General features: G+C 42.2%; 1 protein-coding gene across 1 annotated transcript in view; it reads right to left on the reverse strand.

Moving 5' to 3' along the window:
- Positions 1 to 12,226, reverse strand: part of PDE6B (phosphodiesterase 6B) — a 77,805-nt gene extending 65,579 nt beyond the window's left edge. The window contains exon 1 of the mRNA XM_036763912.1: positions 11,759 to 12,226. Coding sequence (XP_036619807.1) covers positions 11,759 to 12,226 — 468 coding nt within the window. The remainder of the gene's footprint in view (positions 1 to 11,758) is intronic.
- Positions 12,227 to 19,550: the final 7,324 nt, after the last annotated feature.

The following is a 19,550-nucleotide window of genomic DNA, read 5'->3' on the forward strand; positions in this document are numbered from 1 at the left end:
AATTAATACGATGGTGATGAGAGTAGAGAGAAACATACATGTATGTATTTATGTATCATGTAGAAGAGACGTTTTGAAGGCAGAAATAATAAAATTTTGCAACTGATTGGACATATTGGTTGAAGGAGAGTGAATGGTTGAGGATGATACTAATGTTGAAGATATGGGTGAATGGTAAAATGGTGGCGCTCTTCTCGGTAATAGGGAAGTTCTGCCTAAAAACATGATCCCATCCTCCTAGGTGCTCCAGGCCTATCCCCACCAAAAAATAAAAAACTCTTCTTCTTGACCTGGCCATCACCATATATTCCATACCTCTCCTACCCTTTAATGCCAAACATCAGGTAAAGAATAGCCTACACTTGCTTTCTTCAGTTCTTCCCTATCGCCTTGCTTCTTTAACCCCTTGCAATCCTGTTTTTACCACTCGGTGTAACCTCCCCTTCAACTCATTAAGTATCATATCTAAAGCTTGTTTCCCAGTTCTCATCCTTTTTGACATCTCTGCAACATTTGAAACTGTTAGCCAGTCATTTCTCTAGGAGATTCTCTCTTTCCCTGATTTTCACGACCCTTCTTTCTCCTGCTTTTACTCCTACTTATATGATCTTTTTTAGTCTTGTTTCATCAGCCTCTTGTTGTCCCCTAAATGTAGGTAACTATTCTCTAGAGAGACTCCATACATATTCTCTCCTTATGATCTCATCAGCTCCTGTGGGTTCATTTTTACATAGATGAGTCCCAAATGTATTTACCCAAACATCATTCCAGCCGCACATCTCCAATTGTCTGCCAGGCATCTTTATGTAAATGTCCTATCATTACCTTTAACTTAACAGGCTTCGCCGGTTAATTCTCTGAATTCCCATCTTTCCAACTTTCCTATTTCTATAATCACCACCACACTCCCTTTCACCCAGATCTAAAATCTCAGTCATGTTTGACTCTTCTTTCTCCCTCATCTCTTATATCCAATCAGTCAAGTCTTGGCAACTTTACTTCTGCAGCAGCACTAGCATCTGTCGCCTCCTCTCCATACCTCTCCCATTGTTCCATCCTAGTTGAGGTCTTTGTCATCTCTGCCCTGGACAAGAGCCTCTTAATTGTTTTCCTGGCCTCTAGTCTCTCCAAGCCATCTCCCTCATAATCTTCCCAAAGTACACATCTAAGCATCTCACTCCCCTACTCAAAATTCTTCAGTAGCTTCCTTTTGCCTCTAGGATGAAATATGAACCATTTAGCTGGTCAGTTAAAACCTCCCACAGTCTGCTTCCAGCTCCGCTTTCTGCCTTCATTTATTATCCTTCTCTTTGGCATTCCCTCTGTTTCAGCCAAACTGGAATATCAATCATTACCTGAATTTCACATGGCATCTTCTACCTCCAAATATTCATGCAAGCATTTCTCCAGACTTGGAATTCAATTCTGTCTCATCTCTGCCTTTCTGAATTCTTTCTTTCCATGAGTCTCAGCTCAGTTCACATAGCCTTCCTTGATTCTCTCAGCTGAAAGGGATGTCTATATCATCAGATTTTCCTAAAGCTCCTCCTAGTTTCTTTCCACTTCTCGAACAACTCCTTTCTTGTCTTTGGTTGGTCGCTTTTCCTCTTTCCATCCATAATTGTAGGCATCCTCCCAAGGCTTTATCCTCTGCCCTCTCCTTTTCTCTCTCTACACACTTTCCCCTGCTGATCACATGGCTTCAATGATCACTTCTCTGTAGATGGGCAACAAGCACGTACTTGATTCCTCCCCATGTTCCAGTCCCACATCTCCATCTGCTTGCTGAAGATATTTATTTGGATCACCTGTGGTCAACTCAGAATGATTTCATCAAATATTTCATCTTATCCCCTCCCCAAGCCTGGCAGACTCTTTCCAAATTCCATTATTTTGTTCATGTCACCATCATGTTCCCAGTCACCTAGGCATAAAACCTCTGAGTTGTCTTTGACATTTCCCCCTTTCTCACCCCATATATCCAATCCCAATGCCAAGCATAAACAATTGTATCTCCACAATATTTTTCCCATCTATCCCTTCTTCTCTGCTCACACAGTGATTGCCTTAGTTTGACCCCCACCATCTCTTTCCTGGACTATTCTAATAGTCTCCTAGGCTCCAGCCTGTTCCCTCTCCAACCCATTTTTCACACACTACCACTGTAATCTTCCTAATACAAAATTCCGATGATGTCACTTTCTGGCTTAAATTAATGAAACGTGAATTTCTCATCTTCACATTCAAGATTCTTTACAATTTGGCTCCAACCTACTTTTTTCCGCTGTCATGTTCTATATACTCCCCTTCATGCACTTTCTTATTTCCTGAGTTCTCCTCTTCTCTGCCTCCATGTGTTTAAACAGGAGACACTTCTCTTCCTTTAGGCTTCTCTTCTCCACAATGTCTCTCCTGACTTATCCAGCTAGAATGTCTCTTCCCTCCTAGAATCTTTCTGGTCACTCGGTCACTCAGTTTGACTTTGTGCACTTGCGTATTCTAACTCGTACCATGGGTATTTGTATACATATCTTATCTTCCTAATACAGTAGACTACAAGCTCCTTCAGGCAAGAACTATGCATGTCTTTCACATTTCTGGTCCCAAGAAAAGAGCACGAAATATAGTAAGTACTTAATAAATAATATACGACAGAATAAATTGATGGTATGACCATGGTAAAGAGTTGATGCCCTGGAACAGAAAAATTGACTGGTGGATCAATGATTGATCCAGGACAGATGAATTGAATGGACAAGTAGGTCAACATATTAGCCCAATATAGATGAACAGACCATGGGACTGATCCTAGGTGAGAAAGGGAAGGGCCATATTATCTATTCTTAACATGGACTGAGTGAGAGCCTAGCAGTGAGATATGGGATTGCCCAGTGATTTTTATCTCTCTCACTCTTCTTGACCTTTTTCTTACATATGAGCAGGGGCGTGCCGGTGTTTAATAACCAGCTTCCCCCACCAAATGTATACACAACGATACACTTTTAAATTTAATCTACATTATTAACATTTTATTCATCACTTCATTAAATCTAATTAACATTTTATCCATCATTTTATTAAATCTAGACAGTAAAAAACCCAATAAACTAAACTCTGATTTGTAGCATTTGCTGATTTCTGAAGTGTGAATGCTCATGATGAAAATTTAATAATTGGCTCTCATTAGCCTATATAAGTTGACTGTAGCACACCCCTATATGATGGTAAAACCCTCAACCTTTACTCTTAATGGAAGCTGACTCAAGCAAAATTGGTCAAAAGTCTTTTCCAATGGCCTAACAGTTGACCTTATTCTTACCTCCTACTGCCAAAACAGCCCAAGGAGAAACCTGAACACCATTGGCCTTATGACTGTCATTAGACAAGCATTCTCAAATACTCCAGCCAGCTTTCTCTGACATCTTTCACTGGCCATTGCTTTCTCTGGTCAGGCCACTCTATCCTATCATTACCCAATATGGTGAGAACACCCAATATACACTCACTGTTATCCTGTCTGGTAAGACAACTCTGACACCCTGAATGTACTATTACCCTCTGGTCTGGCCATCCTAACATTCTGAATTGATATAACATTTGGAAACTCTGCACTAACCATTATAAGCCAAATCAGTTAGTCAGTCAACAAGCATTTACTATGTGCCAGGCACTGTGTTAAGTGCTAGGGATACAAAGAAAGACAGAAACAGTCCCTGCCTTTAAGGAGTTTACGTTATAATGGAGAGAATATGTAAATAACCAGACACATATAGTATATATACAGAATAGATGGAAGGCATTTTAATCAGCGTGATCAGTGTGAGACTGCCCTGATACTTTATAGTTGGTACAGAGTTTATACCAACTACAGATTCTCTGGTTATATGCCCTGACACCTGTGTTGACCTCCATCCCCTACCCTTCAGAATGCCACAGAGCTCCCAGAAAGCAGCCATGTATTCTTCATAATTACGTACATTCTCTTCCTCATCTACTCAGTGTTGGACCTCAGCTACTCAGGACCCAAAAGAGCTCTGACTGTAGAGATAATTTGGCTCCTTGAGGTATCATTTCACTTTGGGTTTAGGCTTCCCCCTGGGGTTTGGACTGTAATGATCTCTATGGTCACTTAGACCTGGGCTATTTCAATGACTCTTGAGTATTTGACCTAGGAAAGGGGTTCTTAACTGGGGGAGGGGGAGTTTTTCAAGTCTTCCGACTTGAATGAGAAAAAATAACATCTTTATTTTTTCACTAACTCCTAACTGAACTTTAATATTTCCTTCAATTACTTAAAAATACCATTTTGGGAAGGGATCCACAGGCTTCAACCAGACTGCCAGAGGGTCCATGATACACGAAAAAAGTTAATAACCTCAGCCTAGGGCCTTGAGGACCATGCCCATGGCCTCAACAGCATCGTAGGAATATCAAACATATCTCCCCAATCTGTCCCTCAGTCATTCCTCCTCCTCTCTATCCTCAGACATTCCAGAGCAATTTGTCAACACCTTTCTTCCCTTCCTCCCCCCATCACTTCCCTATCTGTGTATAAGTCAAATTTCCCCCAGAAATCAACCAATCAGCAAATACTTGATGTGCCAGGCACTGTTCCAGTTACTGAATGTAGTAGAACATAAGATCCTCGAGGGTAGAGAATGTTTGACTTTTGTCTTTTTATCTCCAGGGCCTCAGATGTTTCATCATTGCAAGGTTACCCTAGATTCTCAGAGTCTATCAAAAGAATGTAAATTTCTTTCCTTGCTTTAAGGCTTCAAATATGGTCCCAGTAACAGATAATATCTGTTGCCTGAGGGCTAATCTAATTAAGAATGGAGAAGTTCATCCCTAGTAGGGTGGCTATTTGGTGATGGAGTCTTTGGCTCTGACAAACCACAATTTGAAGAAAAATTAAAAGTGGCCCTTAGTCCTACGTGGCTCCCTATTGTTTCTGTAGTGAGGTGGTGATCATAAAATCTTTAGACTATCTATACACATTAACTTTACCATTAGCACTCAAAATGTAGAATATCTGTTCAATGGCTAATGACGACATAGTAGAAAAACTGAACCACATCGATATCGATATTCTCATGATTAATAGAACCAGCAGACAAAAGGAAGTTGTAGCAAAGGAGAAGGATAACTCACAAGTTCTCTTTGAAAAGGCGCATAAAGGAATTGTAGGAATTATTTGCATAGTGACCTTAGCACCAAGAAACATTTCATGGGATACTTGGTCACCTAGTCATGGTCACGATCATAGTCAAAATGAGCATCATGAAAATAATTGCAGCTAATTGCCAACATCTGTTGCAGAGCAGGAAGAGAGGGAAATTCTCTGAAGTGCTTAACAAGATCTTCTGAACAAAGCCAACAGATAATTTGATATTTGGTAGCTTCAATGTAAAGGTGAGCTCAGGGAAGGATGGCAAACAGTAGTTTGGATAATACAGCAAAAGAGTCATTGATATCTTAGAAGCTTCATGCTTCAATGTCATGAATATTTGCTTCCATGAAAACAAAAGGTACTTGGCATGAGAAGTATCAAGCGACATCTCACATATGCAAAATGAAATTATACTTTAACTGGTAGAAAACAATTGATTACTGATATGGGAATTGTATCAAACCTGGCTGCCTGTGTGCAATTAAAATATCACCATCAAATTAGGGAAAAAGGATAAAGATAAGAAGACACACCTTCAACATGACCCATTCAAAATGCCATTGATCCTCAGAAATAGAAAACAGGAAAAAGCAAAAATGCGTTGTTGATGTGAGTCGTCTCAGGCACGTCTGACTTTCACGACCCCATTTGGGGGTTTCTTGGCAAGGATGCTTGAGTGGTTTGCCATTCCTTCTCCAGACCATTTTATGGATGAGGAACTGAAGCAAACAGGGTTAAGTAATTTGACCAGAGTCACACAGCTAGTGCCTGAGACTGGATTTGAACTCATGAAGATAAGGCTTCCTGATTCCAAGCCCAGTGCTCTCTCCACTGAACCACTTAGCTGCCCCAAAGCAAAAATAGTTACTTTCATTGTCATATTCCCTGCAAAATTGTATTACTGTTAAGTAGCTTTTACAATGGGGAGGTCAAAAGAACGTAGAAACCACCTTAGCTAGCAAACACTTTATATCTTTGACAAGTAAAAATACATGGCAGCCAATGGTGGCAATGGTCCAGAACAGTGGTGTCACACTCAAATACAAATGGAGACCACTTACCCATATATAAGGATTCCTGTGGGTACATATTGACTTAGTTTTAAAATGTAATGTTATCTACGTTCTATTGTATTTTTTATTTATTTTGTTAAATATTTCCCAATTACACTTTAATCCAGTTCGAGCTACACTTGGGAGTATTGCAGGCAGGGCTATTTGTCTGAGGTCACTGGTGTAGAATACAAACTAAATTGCAAAAAAACCATAGAGGGGGAAGATGGACGATGCATGGTACTACATCACAAAACAGCATAAACAAGATTACAACAAGATGGCATAAAGCCCAGCTAAACCTATATCATTCCAAGAACTTTCACAAATGAAAGCAGGAGGAAAAAAAGTAAAATGAAATAGGAGAAAAATTGTCACTGCTCATTATTAAGGAAAGGGAAGAAATGACACTTGGAACCTAATGTTTCAATCTCAGATGTGCTATTCAAAGTTGAAATGACACTCAAGAAAATGAATTTAAGATGAATTGCTAGACCAGACCAAATACACAAAGAAGAACCCATGGAATTCTAGCGACACAATCTTGGAAGTAATAAATGATCATCTTATAAAATATCTCAGGGAACCATGTGTAATGCTGTTTTCTTGTAGTCCCTGCTATTGGGAAAGCTGAGGCTGGTGCTTAAACTTGGGAATTCTGAGCTGCGGTAGGGTTAAAGCCAATCAGGTATGCTCACAGAGTCTAACACCAATATGGTGAGTCTCTGGGAGGGAGTGGGAAGGTCACAAGGCTGCCTGAGGAGGGATAAACCAGACCACAGCAGACAGGGTCAAAGCCTCTGCTCCTGTCAGCAGTAGAATTGGGCTGGTGAGTGGCATCGACATTTCCAGCTTGGGTAGGGAAATTCAGTCTCAAAAAAAATCTTAGGGAGAGGAAAAATGCTGAAAGAATGAGAAAAAAAACTGATGGCATTACCCCTAAAAGGCAACTATGAGGACATCCATAACTACTGACCCACATACTGACTTTCTCATCTTTTGAAATCATTATGAAGACCTCTACACATACATCAAGAGAATCCTTGATGACAATGTTCGATGAAATCCTTGCTAAAAATGGAAATGCCTTGTCCCAGCAGATTTTAGCTTTACGATCCACATCAGACTAAAAACTGTAAAGAAAACAAGATCCTGCTGTGTTTATTTTGTTTTGATCACTAAACAACAATAAAAACACATTTAGCTTGATAGAGCAAAAAAAAAAAAAAGTAACCTTAAGGGATTTTCTCCTTAAGATTACACAAGATTATTTGACAAATGCAACCACAGAAATAAATCTGTTTGATACTAGAGCTTGGATTATTAATTTCAAGCAAGGCCTAAAATGGGCAATCCATGTTTGTCAAAGGTGTTTGTCAGGGTCATGGAGGAAGTCCTATATAAAGGGATTTCTTAGAAATAGTGACGTCTGCCATATACTTTTGTTTGAAGATGGCATTCGGCCAATTGCTTCGAGCTCCAGAACATTACAGTTTCTTCAATGAGATCCATGATTATTTAAAAGATGTCAGCTTAATAATCCACATGGGAAAACATATTAATAATAACTAGCATTTATGTAACATTTCCAGGCCTCGACTGTTAGCTACCGTTTTTTAAAGATGCATATCCCAGAAAAAGTAGCCAGATGAACTTGAAATATCTCATCAGAATCTGTTAAGGAGTATTTGAAAATGTGCATCTTGGTTTTTTTCTTTTTTATTAAGAAGCTGTCATCTTGAACATTGCCATCATAACTAATGATGTGCTCTTTTTGCTCTCATTCCTCCTCCTCTTCTTCTTTCTTCCTTTCCTTCTTTCTTTCTCTCCTCCTCCTCCTCCTCTCCCTCCTCCTCCTCCTCCTCCTTCTCCTCCTATTCCTCTTCCTCTTCTTCCTCCTCCTCTTCCTCTCCCTCCTCCTCCTCCTCCTCCTCCTTCTCCTCCTTCAATATTATCTCATTTGATCCTTACGACAACCCTGGGATATGGGTGCTACAGCTGAGCAGACAGAACTGAAAATGACTTCCCTAGTATCACATTTCCAGTCAGAGGCTGGATTTGAAATCAGGTCCTTCCTAACTCCAGATCCAGGACTCTATCCAGTGCGTCACCTAGCTGCCAAAAACAAATGCGATGGTAGGAACAAGTAGATTGCTGCACATTTCCAATGATGACCTATGTGCAAAAAGTGGAATGGGGAGAGTCTAAGAGGGGAAGAATTGGCATGATTGGGTGATCAGGAAAAGGGGTGGGCCAAACACAGGGTGAGAGCAGGGGACAGCAGATGGACATCTCTAGCACCACACTGGTACCTGAGAAATGTCAGAACACCTCGTCCAGAGGAAGGGGTCCAGCCTGCTAGGCTTTTCTTCCTCTGGGAAAATATAGACAAGAACTGGACGGGAGGAGAAGGCACGAATGTGTTGTGATTGGCATCAAAGCAGTGAATACCCATATCAGAGAGATCACAGAATCACTGAAGTATTGAACCAACACCCGCACCTAGTTCAGTGCCTGGGACACAGCAAGTGCTTAATAAATGCTCATTGAATTGAATGCTTTCGGATCCGGTTCACTCTCTCTGATGTCATCCTCATAGGTTAAGCCCCCAAACAAAGTGATTTCCTTTAGTAGCCCATGATGAGTCTGTCTGTCTTATATGAGTTGATCTAAACCCTCCAAGATTGTTTATATTCAGTCTATATGTTTTCTCTGGATAGTTAACTCCATGTGTTGGCTTTTGGCCACGCTAAGTGAGTGTGAACCAATGAAGTCAGTAATGGATCTGGAGCCACCTGACTCTGCCACTTAGCATCAGTGTGACTTTGGACAAGGCATTTAACTTAATTAGGCCTCAGTTTCCCTATCTGTAAAACGAGAGGGTCGGAACTCAAAGACCTCTAAGGTCCCTTCCACTTCTAAATCTATGACCTATGGCCCTAATCAGGATTTATAGGCACAGGTTGTCTATACGTGATATTGGGCCAGAGTCTAATGACAAGTAGTTGATACCTTTCTTGGTTGAGTTTTTCCAGTTTTATAAGAAAAAGATCAAAGTTTCTATTACCTATCACTAAGTGAATAGGGATTTGTCGGGTGTCTACTGTGTACCCAGACTTCTGCTAGGGGTTGTGGGGGCCTAAGCATCGTATCACCAGCCCACATGTGGCTGCAAAATCCCAAATGTGACTGTACCAGATTAAAATATAATTGGGAAATCTTTAACAAAACAAATAAAAATATAACATAGATAATGTTAATGTGTGGTTTTCTAAGTCAATATGTGGCTTGCAGGAATCTGTGTCTATCTGAGTTTGATTCCATTGGTCTGTAGGATGTGTAAGACATCGTTCTGGCCTCAAGAAGCTTCTCAAGGGGCTTACTTGTTTTATTGCAATATCTCAGTAGATAGATCACTGGGCCTGGAGGCAGAAAGATCTGAGTTCAAATCCAGCCTCAACACTTGCTAGCTGTGTGATCCTGTTTAACTTCTGTCTTCCTCAATTTCCTGAGCTGTAAAATGGGAATGGGGCAGCTAGGTAGAGCACAGTAGATAAAGCGCCAGGCCTGAAGTCAGGAAGACTCATCTCCCTGAGTTCAAATCTGGCCTTGGACACTTATTAGCTGAGTGACCCTGGGCAAGTCACTTAACCCTGTTTACCCCAGTTTCCTCCCCTCTAAAATGAGCTGGAGAAGGAAATGGCAAACCACTCCAGTATCTTTGCCAAGAAAACCCCAAACGGGGTCATGAAGAGTTGTGAGGATACAATTTGTAAAGCACTTAGCATAGTGTCTGGCACACAGTAGGTGTTTAATAAGTGCTTCTTTCTCCTCCCCCTCTCTCCAAGGTTAGTTATCAATCAAGGTTATCTTTTGTTTTATTAGACTCTCTCCACAGAAAGTAGAAACCAAGCGACATAAAACAGTTATCTCTATCAGTTTTGGAGCTAGGGCAAGCAGGAATGGAGGTGGGGAAGTCTTATGGAAAGACCTTGGAGCTTGGGACACAAAGTCCCACGAGTGGACAGACCTCAGGACACCTCAATATACCATGCCAACAGAAACCCTAGGACACCTCCAGGCCCCTTTCGAGAAGCTACTTTCAAGGGCGAAAATAGGGATGGGCAGGGTCCCACCTGGGGCGCAGGAAAGCCTAGAGACCTCAGCGAGGCTGGCCTATGCTGGCCTTCACTTTTATTGGACAGTGGGCGGCTCGTGTGGGAATTACTCAACATTGGGTGCCATCAGACTGGGGGAGTAGTGGCCCATCTGCCAGAGAGTCCAGCCCACTCCCATGGAGCAGATCCCCATCCCTCAGGATGAGGACATAGGAAAGGGAGATAGGAGGTGAAGGAGGAGGGGTGAGAGAAGTCATAGTGCAGGGATAAAGAAGCTAGTGCGCAAAGCCCACAGTACTCCACCCTAGATGCCGATGTGCAACAGAGAAAGACTAAACCTAAGCAACACGGTACGGCAGAGAAAATACTGAATTAGGAGTCAGAGAATCCAGGGTTTGAGTCCCGACTCTGCCAGTCCCTACCCACATGACCATGGGCAAACCAGCTTAACTTCTCTAGGTCTCAATTTCCTCATCTGCAAAATGGGGACTCAATGGCCTTTAAGGTACCTTTTAGCCCTAAATCTACGATTCTATGAATACATAGACATAATTAAATTCAATAATAACTAAATAAACATTTATTAAATCCCTGGTGTGTGCAGAGACCTGTGCTTAATTCGGATGGTACTACAAATTCTAGATAAGACACAGTCCCTGCCCTCTTAGGGTTCAAAGTCTATGATAATGACACCAAGACGGATAACTAATTATAATAACAATTTTGTCAGTAGTATCCTTATATCATAACATAATGTATATTCTATCATAATACTAATTTTAAAATTATTTAATTAATTAAAATTATGATCAATATGATTAATTAATAGGAATAATATGATTAAAATTAATCATATTACATTATAAATGTAATAAAGATGAAAATAAGATGCCTTATGAGGTTTAAAGGGAAAATGAAGGAAGGCTTCATGGAAGAGGTGCTTTTCTAATTGGGCTTTAGGTAGTAGGGAAGATTCAACGATTTGAGGGAGGCAGGGAATTTAGGTATAGGAAACCATGTGAGCAAAGGCACTGAAGTGAACCTATTTGGGAGACAGTTTGGAGGAATGATTCCAGACCTGAAGACACAGAAATTTCAGACCTGACTAAATGAATATTCTTATCTGGAATAAGAGAACTTGCCAGACCATACATGTGAATCATAGGAAGAAACAGTGAGCCATGCTATCTCAGGAAGGGAAGAAGCTCCTGGGAGAAAAGCTATGTCTTGAGGGACAAAATGGATCAGGGCCATGAGGCCCCCCTTAACCAGTGATGACTTCTGACCCAACGTGCTATGAAGGATCATTCCTGTTCTTGGGAGAGATTGGTACACTCTAGACCTGTGAACTCGTAGACATCTGCCTGTTCATCCACCTCCCTGTAGAGACTGACTCTCATCAGCATTGGAAACCCTACCTCATTGACGTCCTGGATGTTGACGGTCTTCTTTGTCTGTGCCACGTTCCCAATGACCCCAATGTCCAGAGGGAAGACAATCTCGGAGTCAGGGGGCACCAGGCACTCCTCCAGGGTGCTGCCAGGCTGGACGTTGAAGAGCCTTGTGGCTAGTTCTGCAACACCGTTCCTCTGTCGGTACATGAAGAGGCTGCAACGGTCGGCGTGGATGATGGTGCATACCCTCCTCAGGATTTTGAAGACCACCTTCTCCATGTTGATACTTTCTTGCATGTCCTGAACAAGTTCAAAGAGGGCTTCACTCTCTTCCACCTGGCATAGTTCTTTAAAGGTTGAGAAATCCACCAGGCCCCTACCCTCACATGCACCAACCACATTCTCGGGGCTCAGAACCTTTTCAAAGTATTGCTCTGTGAAAGCGGGGTTTTCATTGAGAAACTTCTCCACGTCTTCCTGCCTGAGGGCCATCGTGGTTCCTCACAGTCCCTGGGTATACCACCAGGAATTGTAAGCCTGGGGCTTCCCCAGAAACCTCCCACTATGTTCCCTGGATGTTCATGGACCCAAGCAGCACCTTGTCCTAACTGGGGGTGATGCAAGGCCAACTGCTTTCAGTAAACACTGTAATCAGCAAAGTCTTTCTTAGTGATGATTATGGGGAATCCGTGGGAGGACAGAGCTGCTCAGGAGAACGGATTGGATGACTCATGCTAAACCAGGGAGAGAGCTAATTCAGCCCCCACCCCCTGCCTTTCCCTCAGAATCTAAAAACTCCTATTGGGCTGGTCATAAAAACAAGATTTGGGGGATATGCAATCCAGAGTGTAAAGGATGTTTTTGGAACCTGCGTTGGTCAAGTTAACCCCTGCCTCAGATTGATTTCATGGGCATCTAAAGGAAGATTCTTACCTTTCAATTAAGCACAGGCCCTCAGGCCTAATCCCCGGGGGGGGGGGCCAGGTGGTAATCCCAGCTAACAGAATGACCTTTTCCCCTTTCATAACACTTCTACCCAGGAAAACAGCATTGTGGAATTCCCGTTAAAGTGACATATCTTTACTGACCCACACTGTGTGCCTACCTCTGTGCTCAGCCATTCACACTGTAGGGGAGGTAGGAGGAGGAAGGGTTATGGCCTGTAAACTTGGGGGGATTTTATATTTATATACATGGAACAATTAGCTTGACAGAATCGAGGACTAAAGGGCATATAGCTGAGCCATTCCGCATGTGTAGGACAGAACGCACAGCGCTGTGGGAGGTCGGGAAAGGATGGAGCTGACCAGGAAAGATTCTATGGAGGGAGTGGGATGTGAGCTGGGCCTTGAAGCCCTGGCGGGATCTGATGGCCTAGAGGAGGGAGTAGTCACTCTAGGTGGGGGAAATAGCTTTAGCCAATGGGTAGCTGCTCCTGGCAGCATCTCCATACACAAGCAAATTGAATAAATTTCACCCAGCCAATACAGGGCAAGTGAATAAATGGTTATGCTGCCAGGTAGCCCTGGGATACCCAAGCTTCACTTTATAGCTTTGTTACCATCAGAACAGTTACATAAGCATGCACCCTTTCTTACATAATGACTGTTCGGTAACAATGTCTCTACTTAGGTCCTTCTCCACTGCTTCATCGAGGCACAGAGGTGCGTTAGGGTTACTGATAGCAACTCCACCAGGAGGGCATAAGCTATGGTAGGTCCCGATGAGCTAGAAAGGATGGATCCAGTGACAGGCCATGGATCCCTTATCCAAGGACCAGCCTAGCTCCTCACTGGAAGTATGGCTAGCCAGAGATACATTGGTTTTAGGGTAGCTGCTAAAGACCATTTTCCAAGATGAGAAGAGGTTGGAATCTTCACTGGTAGGGGTGGCCACTCTCAGGAGGTCATAGGTCTTTGTTTTATTTTTATTCTGCACTTAATGAACACCGCAAAAAAAAAAAAAATTTCCATCCGCAAAGTAGAACAGAAAGAGATTATATGCAAAACCAGGAATTTCTGTTATGTATAGCTTACTTTTAAAAATGTATAACAAATTCAACAATTACTTTCAAAGCTGTTCTACTTGTCTGTGCTTCCTTCTGAACTTTTCTGTTCTCTTCTGTGCAATTAAAAAAAATGCTTCAATAACCCTTGACCTTTTTTTCTTTGTTTTTTTTTTCTTCCTGGCAACGCTATCAATAGCTTCCCCGTTCCTCTGTGATTCTACCTCCAATTAAAAAAAAAGAAAAAAAAACAATTCTTGTAATGAATAGATCACAGATTTTCTGGAGTTCTTGAAGTAATGAATGTAATTATGTAATCTCCCAATTTCCCCAGCTGAGAAGGATTAAAAAATAAGAGGATTTTTAAGGTAAACTCATTTAAAATTAACTTGTTGATATTTTAAACAAAAACACACACTTCCTCCTCCATTTCCATCCCCCACCCCCATCTCCATACCTATACATGGTCCCAGCGCAGGAGACAATGAAGGGCCAATTATAGATCAGGTGACTGCCCAGTCTAGCCATCTGCAGAGCTTGGGAAATAAAGCATGATTTGGTCAAAAACTACACACACACATACACACACACATGCATGCACACGTGTGCACACATGCATACACACACACACGTGTGCACACACGCATACACACACACATCCCAGTCCTTCAACAAAAAATGTCCCCCTTCCCTTCCCAAAGAGTGATGCCCCTTTGTAAAGAGAAGGACTTTCTGTGACAGTCCAGCAGTGACAGATGTGTCTAGATGATGCCTCTGTCCCTTTATTCCTTCCTTCCCAAGGACACCAGGGTCTACTTCCCCTTGCCCCCAATGCCTTTTCTGCCACTGTGCTGCTTTTGACCAGAGCTCCCCTCTTCCTGACCCTCTGGGTCAGGGACATCTCTTGGCATCTGCACCAGCTTCCTGACCCTACAGCACATGGACAAACTCAAAAGTTTTCTGAGAGTTTTTGCTTCTGGTGACTAGAAACATGAGAAAGTTTAAAGTCAGGAGAAGTCTCAAAGCCTCTCAGTAAACATCATGGAATCCTAGGAACTCAGGCCGGGAAGGGGCCTCAGAAATCATTTAATTAGAGCCTTCCCTGGACAGGCAGTCGCCTGTGGCCTCTGCCATGTTGTCTCTCATACTAGATGCAGCTCTCCACCTCCATTCCAATCTGATCCTACTGAGCTCTTCTTACCTCTTGACTGTATATCCATAGCTATCTGTCTCAGCTTTGTGATATCTCTCCAAATGTGATGAGCATTCCCTCTTTGCCTTTACCGAAGCTCATGTGAAGAGCGTCGGTGGTTGGGAAATAATACACTGCCTCCCAAGACAGTCCATTCAACCTTGGAGGTGGCTCTAACTTTTAAGTGCTTTCTGGAACAAGGGTGATCCCACTTCTCCATGAGAGCCCTTCCAACACTCCAGAGAGCCATCACACCCTGCCTAAAACTTCTGTTCTCAGGGTGGGGAACCTGTGGCCTTGACGCCACATGTGGCCCTCTAGGTCCTAGGACCAGTCACTTGAGGACCTAGAGAGCTGAATGTGGCCTCAAGGCTGAAGGTTCCCTGCCCCTGCTCTGGGCTAAACACTCACAGTTTCTTCAACTGCTTCTCCAATGACAGTGTCTCCAATTCTTTCACCATCTCGATCTCCCCTTTCCCAGATGACCTCCAGTTTGGCAACGTCTTTCTAAAATGTAGCACCAAGAATGGAACACAATTATCCAGATGTGTTTTGACCAGAGCAGAGGACGATAGCACAATCACCTCCTTCAGTCTGAGCCCTAGGGCTTTTTTAGAATTGTCCTAATTTTTTTTTGGCTGCCGTGTCACATGGTTGACTCGTATGGACCTTGAAATCCACTAGATTTTGTTTATAGGGATTCTTGTTTAACAACATTTCCTCCATCTTATACTTGTGAAGTTGACTTTTTTGAAAACAAGGGAAGGCCTTTACATTTGTCCCTACTGAATTTAATCTTTTTTTTAGCTGACATTTACTTAAGGCTTTAAGGTTTGCAAAATATTTTATCTACATTTTCTCATTTGATCCACATGGCATCCTTGTGAGGCTGGTTCTATAATTATTTCCATTTTACACATATGGAAACTGAGGCTCAAAGAGGTTAAGAAGTGAATTGCTCAGGATCACATGGCTAGTAAGAGCCTGAAGCAGGATCAGGCCACTGCTCTATACACTCTGCCATGCTGTCTCTCTTACTAGATGTAGCTCTCCACCCCCCCCCCCCATTCTAGTCCTCCTGAGCTCTTCTTACCTCTCGACTGTATATCCTTAGCCATCTCTCCCAGCTTTGTGACATCTCCAACTGTGATGAGCATTCCCTCTTTGCCTTTACCTAAGTCACCAATGTTTTGATGGATCCATGATCTCACCAATGTGAGTAATTCTTCCCATTGTACATATCACAGTCCACCCACACCTTCTCATCTTATCCTTGTTATGCCTTCTAACTAAGGGTATTCCTCAAGACTCTTTACTCTTTGCTCTCTGTACCATCTCTCTTGGTGATCTTCTTAGCTCCCATGGTTCAATGATCATCTCTATGCAGATTTCTTGGAGAGCTTTACTTCCAACCTCCCCTGAGCTCCAATTCCATACCCCCAACTTTGCCTAGTGGACATTTTGAACTGGATGTCCCATAGGCATCTCAAACTCAACATGTCCAAAACAAAACTCTTATATTTTTTCCCCAAAACCCTCTACTCTCCTGTACTCCCTTATCATTATTGGCACCATCATCATCCCACAGCATCCTAGGCTCACAGCCTCAGGATTCTCCCCTACTTCTCATTCTCATCCCACTGTTTTTGTGGGATCTTGCCATCTTTCTTTGCATCCCTTACAGTAGCTACTTAGTAAATGTGCACTGATTTAATGATTCTCCACAAGGATCTTGGTGCTTATTAGTGTGTATTATTTGCCTCATCCTCACTTTACATATGAAGGAACTGAGAATCAGAAAGGGGAAATTCCTTGTCAGTGGTGACCCAGCCCTCAAGTAGCATCAAGCAGGCAACTCAAATCCAAGTCTTCTGAATGGTGACAGTCTTCCTTTCACAATGTCATTTGGCCATGTTTATGGCACTTTGAAGCTTGCAAACTGGTCTCATTACAATATCTCTGAGAAATAAATACACAACCACTATTAGCCCCCACTTCTAGAGATGAGAAAACGGAGAGTCAGTGTGGTCAAGAAAGTTGCTCATGGTTACTCAGGTATTAAGTATTGGATTCAAACTCAGGTCTCCTGACTCTGTCTACATGCAGGGATATTTCTGCTACCTCTGGGACTCAGTTTTTCCATTGGTAAAATGGAGGCATTGGACAAGATGATTACTGAGTTTCCTTCCAGTGCCAAATCCTATGAACATCTTGTGATGGGCCCCATAGATGGACATAAGTCAAGAATAAGGTCAAGAGGAGAGACTATGGGATCAGAGACTAAGAGCCAGAGGGGATCTAAGGTAACATACATAGCCCAACGCCATGAAGAAACTGAGGTCTACAGAGATTAAGGGACTTGCCCAAGGTCACCCATGGAAATAAGTGGCAGTGACAGGATTCAAATTCAGGGGCCATGACTCCAAGTTAAACCCTGTTTCTGCTGTACCACACTGAGGGAGAAGAGTCTGATGGAAAAGGAGAAAAAGGGAGAGATAATAGAGAATCTAAAGGAAAGTGGCCAGTGAGGTGGGGAGGAGTCTAGAGCAGGAGAGTAGAGGGTTTCCCCAGACTCTCAGGCTTGATAGCAAGAGCTAAAGAGATTAACCACTGGTCGCAGGCCTGGAGGAGAAGAAGCTCAGCAGAAGAGAAAGGCAGGACCACAGAGCCAAGGGAAGCTAAGCTCTAAGACCTCCCAGACCAAAGGTAAGAGACTGGGTTGGGGCAGCCAATGAAACTCTCTGGGAATATAACGTGAAACATTGCCATCAGCTGGTTCTTTGGACCCTCTCCATACACAACAACCAGATCTGTACCTCTCTCCCAAGCTCCTGCCCAGCAGCTCCCAATTCCTCCATCTGGACCAATCAGCACCTCAAACTCATGAACTCATCATCTCACCCCAAGCTTGCCCCTCCCCCAACTTCTTTATTCCATGTGGTGAAATAAAATAACTACTCAGGCTTAACCAGACTTGTAACCTCCATGTCACACGATCTGTTTAAAAAAGAATTTAGGCCACCCCAACAAAAACAAGCAAATAAACAAAAAAAAGGAACAAAATCAAACATGACATTTTCTGATATTTTACTTCTCCCACTCCATCATCTATTCTATCCAATCACTTACTCATTTCTGTCAATTATGCCACTGTAAGATTGCTTTCATCTGCCTCCTCTTCTCCATTCCATCTGTCACCACCCTTGTACAGACCCTCATTTCTACCCACCTGGACCATGACAATAGCCTCCTCCTAGATCTTCCCACCTCCACCTTCTTCCCCCCCAATCTATCATACACTCATTGTTGGACTCATCTTCCTAGTGCACAGATATGCCTCATTACTTCCTTACTCAAAAAACTTGATGAGCTCTCCATTGCCTGTAGAATACAATATAAACCACTTAACCTGGCATTCAAGGCCCTTTCCAACTTGGTTCCAATCTCTTTCTAGCCTTATCTAAACCAAACTAATGAGCATTTATTAAGCACCTATGATATAAAAGTGACTGTGTTACTTGCTGAGGATATAAAGATAGGATTAAAAAAAAAGTCTTTGCCCTCAAGGAGCTCACATTCTATTCAATCTATCCCTGCTATTCTGCATTCAGTTAGTCAGTCGATAAAATTTTCTTTTTTACAATTCCTTCCAATTTTATTTAAATTTTTATTTTTAGTTCCAAATTTTCTCTTCCATTCCCCCATCCATTGAAAAGACAAGAAATACAATACCCATTATACGTATGAAGTCATGTAAAATCTATTTCCACATTAGCTATGTTGTACAGGGTGAGGGATGGGAAAGAAAGATGAATAAAGGAAGTAAAAAAATAGATTTCAATTTGCACTCAGAATTCATCAGTTATCTCTCTTGGGGTGACGAACATTTTTCATTATGAGTCCTTTAAAATTGTCATGGACCATTGTATTGACTAGGATAGCCAAGTCTTTCACTGGTGATTATCATTATGATATTTGTTATTGTATATGATGGTCTCCTAGTTCTGCTCACTTAACTTTGCATCAGTTCATGTAGGTCTTCCCAGCTTTTTCTAAAACCAGTCCCTTCATTTTTTATAGCACATCACAATCATATACCACGACTTATTCAGCCAATCCCAGTTGATGGGTATCCCCTTAGTTTCCTATTCTTTGCCATTACAAAAAAAAGAGCTGCTATAAATATCTTTGTATATAAGGGTTCTTTTCCTTTTTCTTTATCCTCTTTGGGGTACAGACCTGCTAGTGATATTGCTCGGTCAAAGGGCATGCACAGTTTTATAGATCTTTGGGCATAGTTCCAAAATCAATAAATATTTATTAAGTACCTACTATGTGCTAGGCACTGTGCTAAGCACTAGGGATACAAATATGAAAAAGAAAGATAGTCTATGTCCTTAAGCTTATACAATGCACAACTTGGATGACTTGCTGAGTTCTCCCCAGTTTCTGCTCCTTCATGCACCCTCAGTCTGGAAGTTCTTCCTACCAAGCAGGCCTGTGGCTAGGCTCAAGGTCTATGAGGAAATTGCTCTCAAAGACTGTATATTCTGATAGGAATTGGGTCTTAGTCTTCAGCCATCTCCTAATGGATTGGATTTGCTGGAGGAAATTCTTTG

Source organism: Trichosurus vulpecula, chromosome 6, assembly GCF_011100635.1.
Source record: "Trichosurus vulpecula isolate mTriVul1 chromosome 6, mTriVul1.pri, whole genome shotgun sequence".
NCBI classification, from domain to species: Eukaryota; Metazoa; Chordata; class Mammalia; order Diprotodontia; family Phalangeridae; genus Trichosurus; species Trichosurus vulpecula.